Genomic DNA, 13,130 nt, shown 5'->3' on the forward strand with positions numbered 1-13,130 from the left:
TGTTATCCAGCCCATGAAGAAAAAAAACATGTTAAGTTTAATCTGCACCTAAGGGAACTCCATAGTGTTTGAATTTCTATTATCCCTTATGTATATTTTTTTCTTCTTCACTGATCTATCAATATGATTTTGTGGGGTCGTGTGGCATAACGGCAGGATTTTCGGCCAAGGGTTCGACGCCACCGATCTTGTGCCCTTGGGAAAAAGGCACTTTACACAACTTTTGACACTCCAGCCAAGTGTAAAATACAGCTATATTATGTGTGTGGGTCACGACACCAGCAATAGCTGCCTGTGTCCCACGTGTATTCCACTGTTGCAATTCCAATAAAATCAAAAAATCAATATGATTTCACATTATCATGCAAATTCAATCCAGATTTCAATCCTGATTTCATTCTATCACGTTACTGTAACATTATGTTAAGGCTGCACCATTGTTTCACTTACATTTGGTAATATGATATAATTATGATTACGTTATCTAATTACTTTGGTTTTGTACCAATTTGTAGTTTGTTTAACATTTTTGTTATCTCTTGTTACTTTGATTGAGTTTGATGAAAATAACTTCTGTTTGGGTTTTTCCCCCCGGGCTCATTGAATATCGCCAGTTGGCGACATGATTTCCCCTGGTTAAATAAAATAAACAGACAAGATCTACAAGCAAAATTGGTATGGCCTACAGTAAAGGTGACATATTTGAAGAGAAATGAATGTCTCACGTGGTGAGGTGAAGTTAAACTGTTGAAGGTCCCCATTGATGAGGCTGTTCTCACTTCCACTGGTGATGGACACCTGGGCACACTGTCCATAAAGGTCTATAACTGCATAGATTCCTACACAATGCAAATTACACAAATTAAACAAATGTAAAGAAGTCATCTATGATATATCTCTACAAAAGTACATGTACATTTCAAAATGTAGATGCTATATATAGAATACATCATGCTATATATGGTGTATTCTGTATCGCTCCAGGTACCAGCCCAGAGCTCAAAATTCATTTTTGGGAATACTATAGCTAGTAGTTGCGCTGGTGCATCCAACCCAAAAATTTTCAAATTGGTGCAAGGTATATGTAGCAGAACACAGTTTCCGGTCTATGGGGATTTTTAAAGTTAAGGACCACAAAGTGACCGACATCAATGCGGATAAAATCAAAGTAGGGTACCCAAGAGAAACATGACAAACAAATAATGAAGTTGAAGATACAATCCACAAAATAACTGGAAAAAAAGGTATTGTTTTTTAACATTTCGATGACCACTTTTAAATGGAGATCATGCGGGGTCATACGGAAACCAGCCAACTCCCCTGGCAGGCAGCTGTAAAGGTCACGCACATTTACCGTTGAATGGGAAAACTTGAAAATCTCATTTGTACGATCTAAACACTACTGTAACAGTACAGCAAAGGTCGTGCCTTTACTGGCTTTCACGTTAAAGTTTTTACATGCGCTTGAAGACTTAGGGCGCACTCTTAACGCTACATCACAGACTTCGGGGGTCGTGAATAAATACTGTGTTCTGTAACCTTAAGTAATGTCAACCAAACCTAATAACAAACCTAATTACTGCTCCTCTTTTGCTTGACATTTTCAATGGAAGTTACATAAGTTTGTTCTACAAACAAAGGCATTTTTTTCCACTTTTGTCATTTCTTCAAGCTTCACACCACATCACTTCTTCTTGTAGTACTAGTACTTGAGTTGAGGGTGTGCAGCCTTCGATTGAAGCCCCAAACAAATTATTTTAACTGGGGTCTGCCCCTTTCAGTTAATTTCCTGGTACCCTTCCCAACAAGGTGGAATCAGCCAAGGTCTAGCAGAAAATTGCGGCATTATGTCTATAGTAATGTTAAAGACTATCCGCCTATGAGCTGCTCCATTTAATATCACAGCAAAACAACTAAGAAAGATGTCATAATAATCCAAGGAGATTGGAGTGCCAAGATAGGTCGGGACGCACAGAATAGCTGGAAGGGCACTTGCGGTCATTCCTGTAACTTAACTACGAATGACAGAGGGCTTCGGCTGCTAGAGTTTGCAGCCGCTAACAGCATGATAGCAGCAAACACGCTTGGTGCTCATAAAAACTCAAGAAGAATGACATGGCACAGTCCAAATGGACACAGCAACCAAATTGACTACATCCTAGTACCTAGACGCTTCCGATCAGGAATAAATGTTGCGCGCACCCGTTCTTTTCCTGGGGCTGATATTGGTAGCGACCATGACTTGGTTATGATGACATTCAGAATGCGTCTAACAACGGTCAGGAAGCAGAAATTCACCAGACTTCGATTTGACTTGGACAAACTTAAAGACCCTGTTATAAAGGAACAGTTCCAAGCTAAAATTGGAGGGAAGTTCGCACCACTGACAATCTTAGGTCGGAACGAAAATGAGAACCTAGAAGAAACCATAGAAAAGTTCAATACAGCTGTAATACAAACTGCCAAGGAGACCCTTGGGAAACACCAGCGCCCCAAGAAACCCTGGGTAACTGCTGAAATCCTTGAACACTGTGACAAAAGACGTGAACTGAAAAAGGAAAAGAGCAACCCAGAAGGAGCTCAGAAGTACAGAGAAGCAAACAACAAAGTCAAAATAGGAATGAAAAAGGCAAAGAAGGCTTGGATAGAGCAAAAATGCACTGAAATCCAAACCAGCCTAAAACATATAACAACACAAAAAAAGCATATGAAGTGGTTAAAGACACAGTAAAGAGCTCAAGACCTAACAACATACAGAATAAAACGGGTAATTGTCTCACAGAAGAAGTAGATATCCTGAACAGATGGACAGAATATTGCGAAGAACTATACAACTATAAACTGAAAGTAGATCCATCAATGTTGGATTGCCCTCAGGCAGACTCTGAGTTAGACTCCCATCCCATATTGAAGGAGGAAGTGGAAAATGCGGTTAAGTCTCTTAAACCTGGTAAGTCCCCCGGTCCTGACAACATACCAGCAGAACTAATACAGGCTGGAGGAGAAGCCATGATCACAGTGCTCACCTCCATTTGCAACACCATTTGGAAAACAGGGGAATGGCCAACCCCATGGACACGCTCCCTGATCATTACGTTGCCAAAAAAGGGGAACCTACAAATGTGTCAGAATTACCGTACCATAAGTTTGATAAGCCACCCCAGCAAAGTTATGCTACGAGTCATTCTAAACAGACTGAAACCAGTAGCCGAGACCATTATTAAGGAGGAACAAGCAGGATTTAGACCTGGCAGAAGCACGACTGAAGAAATATTCAACTTGAGGTTAATATGTGAAAAACACTTACAACATCAGAAAGACCTATACCACATATTCATAGACTTTAAAAAGGCGTTTGATCGTGTGTGGCAAGAGGCACTATGGGCAACCATGAGGAAGTACAACATAAATGAAAACTTGGTCAAGTCGATTGAAAGCCTATACAACAAAGCAACAAGTGCAGTCCTCCTAAATGGCAGTGTTGGGAGATGGTTTCGTACAACAGTTGGTGTGCGCCAGGGCTGTCTTCTCTCCCCGACACTCTTTGATATATTCTTAGAGAGAATTATGGATGAGGCCCTAGAGAACTTTGAAGGCACTGTTACAATAGACCGATCCTGTCGAACACCATATCGAACGAATAGAAGACCGATAGAACCCCCTGTTCTATTTAGCCCACCTCCGTCAAAAACAGCATTGGCGGGGCAGAAATGGCGCGTGTAAAGCAGGGTACGTATATCTGGGACAGGTTTTCCACTGTATTGGTTGAATGCATGCTCAGAACAAAAACGAATTTAAAAAGAAAATAGATCGGGCACTCAAGGGGAGGAAGCTTGAACCACATGCTGACTTACTAGAAACCCCGCTAGCGCAGAGTTTTGTATCTTCAGTTACTGGTGTGTGAAACTGGTTAACTTGAAAGTGAACAGGGAAGTAAAAGGATGCATTTTAATTCTTAGTTACTAAATACCATGCAGCTGTTATGCATGCAGTCAATACAGTGGGAACCCTGTCACAGATATATGAACCCTGTTTTACACGTGCATCGCCTGCTTCTCAGAAACTGGGCGCTGATGCCCACCGACAAGGGAAAGCTATGCGGCGCATACCGCTTTAACATTGACCGAAAACATTACGCTCTCACCGCAACTACACCTACCTCCTCCTTAAACAACTCTACCCGGTGGATACAGCCTTCAACAAAGAAGACATAGCATTCTTATTTGGCCCGCTCTGAAAGGGTTTCAGTGCCACAAAAGCTAAACCGAAGTCAGTGGCATTATTTTCAACCTTGCCGCGGCGGCCATGTTTGGTCCGTCAAACCCTGTTTTTGACGGAGGTGTTCGAAATCGAACAGGGGGCGTGGCTTTGGGATCGGTCTATAGGCAGCAGACAGGTGACAAACTTACGTTTTGCTGATGACATTGACGGGTTAGCTGGGAAAGAGGAAGAGCTGGTAAATTTGACAGACCGTCTTGACAATGCATCCACAGCCTTTGGCATGGAAATCAGCGGCGAAAAGACAAAAACAATGACTAACAATACTCGCGGTCTAAGTGCCACAATCAAACTTGGCAAAACAAGTCTAGAGACAGTGAAGAAGTTTAAATATCTTGGTTCAATCATATCCGATGAAGGATCCCACCCCGAAATCCTAGCAAGGACAGCGCAGACAGTCGCCGCACTAGCTAGACTCAACACCATATGGAAAGATAAGAACATCTGTCTACGTTCCAAAATCAATCTTATGCGCTCCCTAACTCTGTCAATTTATTTGTATGGTTGCGAAACCTGGACACTTACTGCTGACCTACAGAGAAGGATTCTTGCGATGGAAACAAGATGTTACCGAAAGATCCTGGGCATCACACATCGTGACCGTGTTTCGAACGAGGAAATCTACAACAGAGTAGGCCTAGCCGTCGGACAAAATGACAGCCTCTTGGTAATTGTAAAGAAGCTAAGATGGTTTGGTCATGTGGTAAGATCGGCAGGTCTTGTAAATACCATACTACAAGGGACAGTCCCAGGCAGCCGAAAGAGAGGAAGGCAAAGAAAACGTTGGGAGGACAACATTAAAGAGTGGACAGGATTAAGCTTGGCGGCAGCAGTGACAGTGGCAGAGGATAGAGTGAGGTGGAGAAGGATGGAGGACATATTCATGGTGCCCCAACGACCCAAGAAGAGGTCAAGGGATAGGTGAGGTGAGGTGAATGTTAAATGTAGTGTAAAGTTTTCATTATGTCAAGGCACCTTTACCCAACAATTATTTGACTCTCAGAATGCTGGAAATAGCATTTAAAGGAGTCCTAAAGTCCAGAGGGGGGAGTTATTTTCCAATGGATGGTAATTTTAGGAAGTAGAAATTAATATTTTTTACAGTATACGATAAAGTACCCACTATCCCGTGCGCATCCAAAAGTATTCAGTATTCTACCAAATTCCCCAGGTGACCCTCAGCCTATGTGTTTTTTACAATGTGCCTGACAATGCCTTACAAAAGTTAGATTACAAAAAGAATGTCAGGGTGGTTAAGAAAGATCTTCTTGCTATGTGCTCTTGTACATCTTGTTAACAATTGGCTTTCTTATTGTGCTTAACCACCCTCATTTACGCCGAAAATATCCACGTTTAAAAATGTATGTTTACGGATAGGGAATACACTGGTAGGGTCTGCAGGGGTTTAGTGAGTATCATAATTGTTTTAAAAAAAAACACCTTGTGTAATTCACCACAAGGGGAATTCTGTACAAAGTCGGCTGATTATGTATTGATTGATACATAATCTAGTGGAAAATAACACCGCCTTCTGGAGTTTAGGACTCCTTTAAGGGACCATACAGAATTTAGCCATGTCACAAACGAAGCAGTGCGCCGCACAACTAACCAGGTCCCGGTTAGCCAGAAGATCATCAAGCACCAGCTAACCTTCCTTGGTCACACCTCTAGAGCTACACCCACCCAGGAAGTGGTCAAACTGGTCTCCGCAGCTCCAGACCCAACTTGGAGGCGCCCTAGAGGCCGTCCCAGGAGCAGATGGGAGGACCAAGTGTTCAATGTGCTGGACACTCTGGAAGTCAGCAGAGCCGACTGGAGGGCTCTGGCTGAAAACAGAACATCCTGGAGGGAGATGTCTGCAGCCGCCATGCATCTGCCTTGATGCCCGCGGTTGATTGAGGGCCGGTGCGTGGGATGTTGGGTCAGAAAAAATTTCCCTGGCCCTCCCCCCTTGCCGAATTTTTTTTCCTTGGCCCTCCCCCCTTTCTGAAACACTAAAACTGCCCCCCAAACTATTTATATACATTAAAAAATGACACAAAACGGAGAGGGCGGTAGGAAATTTAGTACGGAGGGAGGCGGGGAAAGATAACTTTATTCAATGATTACAATTCGGTGCGAGGCATCGCCCGGGAAAATTTCGAATTCTTGACCGTCTGAGACGCTCTTTCCTTCATTTTGAGGGGCACATTTTACTGGTAGACTATACTTGACATCTTCATTAGTGACAAATAAGAGTTGGCGAAGAAAATTTAGCGCAACAAAACTTTGTTACGCACCTACGAGAATAACTTCGGTCTGCAAAAGTAAAACATTTTCAACATTTGTCCGAATGCGTCCTAGCTGTACTAAACATACTGAAGAATTTAGACACCCTACTTTTAGAAAGACCGCCATAAAGACGTCCTATATTTCTCTCCAATGTTTTCCCTGGTAACTTTCTGCGGTAACATTATTGAATATATGTTCAAATGTCGCTGATTCAGGCATCCCAACAGCCGCTTCGTCGTTATTTTCTATAAAATCTCGCAATTTTACTTTTATAGTTGACATCCCGAGAAATAGCGAGACTCGCATGTTATTGGTCAATTTTCCGTGACGCAACGTAGACGGGCGCTGTTATTGGTTGGATCAAATATCTGACGGCCATTTATTTTTATCTTTACCATTTTTTGCGGGAATAAAGTGCATGTTGTTACTCGGCCGGCTTGAAACTTAAACAATGTATGCACACAATATGGAAAGCCTGCTAGCTTAGGAGTATGTCGGAATTTTTAGGTCTCATTGGCAACTAGAGTTCCACGAACACATTATCTTCGCCAAATAATCAAGACTTACGGTGGAGAGTGATTAATATTTACATCCTTATCACCCCCTGCAAACTTGATCATACACCATACCGTTTGAAAGTTAAGGGGGGGGGATGAGTCCAGTCTAGATAGGGATAAAAATCATTTGGTGGTACAGGACTAGTATATGTGTATAGTGTGCTGATATATGTTATAACTGACACTGGTCATCAAAACAATTGAAAGTTATAATTAAATGGTACAGTCAATATATATGACTAAAATAAATCTTTATTCCATATCATACACATTTTGCAAGACATAGTACATGTCACTTTTCCATACAGTGCTAGGTAATACCTAGCAGTGGTGCAGTTTTATTCACATGTTTTTAGGTGTTTTGTAAGGCTTTCTATTTTGTTCCCTTTCCGTTGTGTCTCCAACCGTGTGTTGGACAAAAATGCCGAAACTGAACACTTTAAAAACCAACCAGACCCACACATCTGCTTGAATTGTACTGATACTGCCCCATTTGTTTATTTATGTACCCCATCTGTTTATTTATACTTCTAGGCAAGGCCTTCTGCTGGCCTGTTTCAGGAACACTGTCACATGTCCCATTATGGAATGTAATGGATTTACAATTATCCTTACTAATTATGCAGATTAGCTTCTGTTTTCTATAATTAGACATCGATTGTGTAAAGCACCATCTGAGCTCTCTACATACAAAACTTCACGACAATCTCTTCACCCCTTCTCAAGTAATACGTGTCCGAATGTCAAAACAAAAACACCGACTGCAGTTCTAAACAAGCCGCTAGGGGGCCCAAACTTACAGAACTTACTTCTTGTGGCATGAACTATGCACCACACAAATATCATGACCATAGCACTTTCAGAAAATATGCCACTAAATTTTGAAGCTCCGCTGCAGTACCTTAGGTACCCGCTAGAAGGCCCATTATCGAACTTGACCTTCCTTTCCGTAAACCCTACCCATCCACTAAATATCATACAGATCCATCAACAGCTCCTTGAGTTATGTTGTCCACAAGACTCCACATACAAATACACATCCACACAAAGCCCGCTGCAGTACCGACGGAAAATGCCAGGAGAACCATTTTTAAACTTGACCTCTGTTTTTACAACATCTACACACCTGCAAAAAATCATGAAGATCCATCAACGTTTCCATCACTTTTTTTGCCTACATACAAACGCACAAATATTAAAAGTCCGCTGCAGTACGTTGAAAAACGCAAGGTGAACCATTTTTGAACTTGGCCTTCCTTAGCACAACCACTACACACCTACCAAAAATCATAAAGATTCATCAAAGGTTTCTTGAGTTATGCTCTTGACATACATACAGACCCACGAAACAGTTGGCTCAACCGAAAACATAATCTACCCCGAGTACTATAGTACTCGGCGAAGATAATAACTGACGGTGAACAGGGGAAAACATCAGAAAAAACGTCAATCCGATGCGACCGATCGGAACTGTAGTGGGGAGGGGGGCGAGACGCCGATTTTTCAACTACACGACCACAATGGTCACTTTCAACCACGGCTCTCTTTTGTTTGGTTTGGATTGTCACCGGCCAACAGCGGGCATTAGAAATCATCTAACCGGCCTCGTCGCAAATTTTCGCTGATTTTCTGGAGATTTTTCAAATTCCAAGGTCTGGCTATCTGTTCACGCCGAATTTTGTCCGTCACTATGACGGAAAAGTTGGAAAAGGCAGAATTTTTGTCCGTCATGAGCGGCAAAATTCCGTCAAATGATGGAATGATGTACGGTGGCTACAACACGGACTGTCATTTTACCCCCTAAAACACTATTTGCTGCATTTCTAGGGGCAAAGTTTGCAGGTACATGTATTTGGGGGACGACGCCCTCCCGACATATTTTTCGCCGACGATTCTTGGTGAGTCGGCAGGCATGCTTCCCGCGGCTTGGGAAATTTTTTAAATCTTCACCGACTGAAACGCTTTTTCCTGCATTTTAAGGGGAAAATCTTGCTGGTAGACTTATGCTAAGATATTGCTAACTCTGAGAAAAAATTTCCTTGGCCCTCCCCACAAGCCAATTTTTTTTTCCTTGGCCCGCCCCCAGGCATCTTTTTTTTTCCCTGGCCCTCCCCCCATACGCACCGGCCCTCCCCCCCTGCTAAATTTCGTACAGTCCCTACATGTAAGAGGGTTCAAAATATCAACAAGATTGGCAACATAAAAAGATGTTGCCATGGCGACAGTGGTCTCTGTTAATGTTTTTGTTTTTAGCCCACATGCAAATAAGGACCTCACATAAATCATATCATTTGATCACCTTCTCTACCCAAATAACACAAGTTGTCCAATGTATGAAAATCTTGTTTTCATAAAAAAAGATATCGTACAATTTCCTCATAAATTATGTAAATGATTAAAGTCCTATGATTGAATGCAGCTGATTTATAAACTTTCCTCATTGATTATGCAAATCAGATATGGATTTGCATAATTGGCATATGATTATGTAGATCATCACTTAAGCTGTCTACACACCAAAAATTATGATGATCCGTCTGTCCCTTCTTGCGTTATTCTCTTTCAAAGTTTGAGTCAAAATCAGCTCCTGCAGTTTAAAAAAAAGCCGCTAGGGGTTCTAAATCTACAGAACATATTTTCCTAACAAAGAGCTATCCACCACTAAAAAATCATGACCATACTATAGCATGTTCAGAAGATGAGATTTGAAAAGTGAAAGTTCCCCTGCAGTACCATAGAAAGTCACTAGGGGGCCCAAAATCCAATCATTTCAAGGTCTTCCAGAGACCTACCTTCCTACAAAATATTAAGACAATACATCAAGGCATTCTTGATCGTGATGAGTTATCAGCCCATGGACTTTCACATTCCTGTACAATTCCTAGAATTCTTGCAAACTGCACACAATATACATGTAGTACCAATTTGGCTTGCCCCTGAGGCGTCGCCAAAAAGGCACCAAGCAGATATAAACATACTTTCGGGTACAGATGCCCGGACACATTTACAGATTGAAATACCTGTGGAATCCATAGAATTCCTTGCAAACAGACATAATTACATTGTACAATATGTTAAGAAGTTTGGTCCTGACGCATTGCCAAAAAATGCAATTAAGATTAGAATCTTAAAAAAAGATACAATGAGCCTAACTCATTTTGAATGATGATTTAAGTGCTGACTAGTTTTGTTGAAATGGAGTAAACACATGCATCAATATATGATTTCTTCAAAAATGTCAACTCACTGTAACATATTGGGGACTAAGCAAAATTTGCAATTATTGTCGAACACAATGTATGTTTACAACATTACTGTATTCTCTACGCAGGACACATTGTATGTGTTGGTATTTAGAAACGAGCTGCAGCAACATGAAATCACTGGTAGCTTTTCTTTTGGTAACATACAAATGTACATGACATGTAATGATACTTAACAGTAACCAATGTAAGGTAAAAACCAATGTCTGAGGCATACAGGTGGGCAATACACTATTTGTCTTTTTTGGTACTGCAACATGACACCAAAATTCAACAAGTATTGTACAAAAATCATATCATTCAATACTCAATCATAAAGCTAATTTCAAAAATGGCTGCTAATCTGCACAGAAACAAGAATGATACAAGTCATGACATTGTACATGTCTACTGTTCCAGCAGCAGCACTTCAAACTCAGAGGAAAGTTTCCCTCAAACAAGGAAGCAATGCTGTTACCTGGTGGTACATCCGTGCAAGCAACACCCTGGTCCACACCATTCACAAAGAAGTGCATCTCTCCATTGGATGTTCGCATCATGCCCAAACGTGAACCACCGGTCAGGGTATCCAAGTCGAGCTGGTAACCATTTCTTATTGTACTACCGTCTTGCATTACAGCAGAACCACTGCAAAAGCATGACAGAAGCTGCATGTAGATATGAATTCAGGAAAGGTACCATGTAAGTTAAAGATATTGAAATGTAACAACTTCAGAATCTGATTTAGTTAAGGGTTTGAAACTTGTCATACCTGAGCATCCATGTATCATAGTCAATATCAGTCATGGTGTTCGGGAATTCCAAATCATCTGGTCTGATGGCTGTCAAACCTACAACAACAGAGACATGTTACTTTTCATTTTCAACAAATCTGCACTGATCAGAGACCAAAAACTATGATAGCATGAAGCTACACTTAATCAAGCACCTTGCAGGCTACTATCTATTACTGGACTCACAGGTTCTGCATTGATGTCCGTCATGAAGGACAGACCGTACTAGAAAAACTTGAATGTACAGGGCTCAAAATAGTGGGTGCATGTGCACCTGTGTGCACCCAAAATTGGAGCTGTGCACCTAATTTTTGACTGTGGGTGCATTGATGCACCTAGGTATTTTTGTACTCTATAGGGTAACCGTTCTCTTGTACTGTCACTAGCATACAGAATATTCTTGAAATGTAAGTACTGTATCAGAAAAAGCAATATAACCTTTTGTTGTAATTTATTTGATGTACATGTATTGCTTGTTTGAAATTTGAAATCTGGATATAATTACAGATTGAAGTTCTTATGAGAGGCAGTGGCATCAAACTAATGTTATTTTATGTGGTGCACCCCAAATTTTTCTCTGGACCTAATTTTGTGGGTTGGGTGCACCAGTGCACTTATGGGGTAAGGGGAAAACCCTGTATACTATAGGTACCCGTATCCGTATAGGTACCCGTATAGGTATACCGGAATACCGCATTTGGGGCCCCAACAAGCAAGGAAACACGCTATGACGGCCGCCATATGGGGCACCCAGAACGGCTGTTGTTTTACATGTACACGGTCAGAAAATAGCTGAACAATAATATTTTACAATCTTTTGATTTCTATGAAGGACAGAGTTTTGGAAAATACAGAATTTGCGAAGTTCGTTCGGAGCGCCTGTCAGAACGTGCGAGCACCGATCTCGGCGACCTTTCAACTAAACCCAGGAAAGGTTTGGTAATGAAGGCGTAGATTTTGAACCTTCTCAATTGCACATAACTTCAGTAGGACACAACAATAAACAACACAAGGACGGGAGCCAGGGGGCAGTGAATTTGTGCCTGTCTGCACCTGGCAGATTAGTGCTTCTAATTGAATTGACTATTTCAACCAATCAGGTCGATTCTGATAAATCCGTGGATATTTTGAGATGCGCTCTCTCATTGGCTGACCGAATTAGTCCACCTGGCCAAATGGTCAATACCATATATGGTCATATGAGGAAAATAGCCAAGTATCTGCCCAAAATACCCCCCAAAATTGTATTTTTAAGTGATGTATGCCGAAAGTGCGAATGGGGTTCTTTGAATATTTGTTCAATGTACCCCCATAGCAAATTACAGATCATTTGGATGTAATTCCAGAGCACAGGAGGCCTAAATTTACTGAAAATGGCCAAAAATCCTCAATAAAATCGCCCATACATGTACCTACAGTATGGGCGATACAGATAATTTAGCCAAAATCAAGTCCAAATATCTACAAAATATTTTCTGCACATGAAAGGCACATGTACTGCACTATTTCACCTGAGAGGAGCAAAATTTACCACAAAAGATGGGATATCTATATTGCAATACAGGCTTATATCTGTGGGATGTATCATGTCCAGCCTCGTTTTGGTGCAAGACCCTGACCTGACCCAGGGAAATTCAAATTTGAATTGGCCGCGGAAATTGGAAATAGGTCTATTCCACAGGAATTTCCGTAAGGCCACACCAATTTAATTTCTTGGTTAACAGATTGTTATTTTTAAAAAAACCAGCCTTCTGTTTTCAATGTTTTTTTTTTAAATTTTTTTTTTTTTAAATAAAAATCCGTTAACCAAGAAATTAAATTGGTGTGGCCTAATCTGTCCTGAAAACTCTGTGGGCACCAAAACTTGAGGAGCTCCAAGCAGATCTAAAAAGGCCAGAGAATGCTCCCGGTCTACTAGTGTTCTTTTTCTGCCATTTTTAGATGGGTGGAGTGAGAATTTAGGCCAGGGGTTTAGATATTCGGTTTGC

At 41.3% G+C, this 13,130-nt stretch overlaps 1 protein-coding gene across 3 annotated transcripts in view; it reads right to left on the bottom strand.

Annotated features, from left to right (window-relative positions):
* LOC136443262 (neuralized-like protein 4) overlaps positions 1-13,130 on the bottom strand; it is a 131,740-nt gene that overhangs the window by 59,386 nt on the left and 59,224 nt on the right. For all 3 annotated transcript variants that reach the window (XM_066440429.1, XM_066440428.1, XM_066440426.1), the window contains exons 12-14: positions 11,121-11,199; positions 10,827-10,996; positions 726-839 (exon numbers count right to left, since the gene is read on the bottom strand). In XM_066440429.1, the coding sequence (XP_066296526.1) occupies positions 726-839; positions 10,827-10,996; positions 11,121-11,199 (363 nt within the window). The remainder of the gene's footprint in view (positions 1-725; positions 840-10,826; positions 10,997-11,120; positions 11,200-13,130) is intronic.

Source organism: Branchiostoma lanceolatum, chromosome 10 (assembly GCF_035083965.1).
Source record: "Branchiostoma lanceolatum isolate klBraLanc5 chromosome 10, klBraLanc5.hap2, whole genome shotgun sequence".
In the NCBI taxonomy this organism is placed as follows: Eukaryota; Metazoa; Chordata; class Leptocardii; order Amphioxiformes; family Branchiostomatidae; genus Branchiostoma; species Branchiostoma lanceolatum.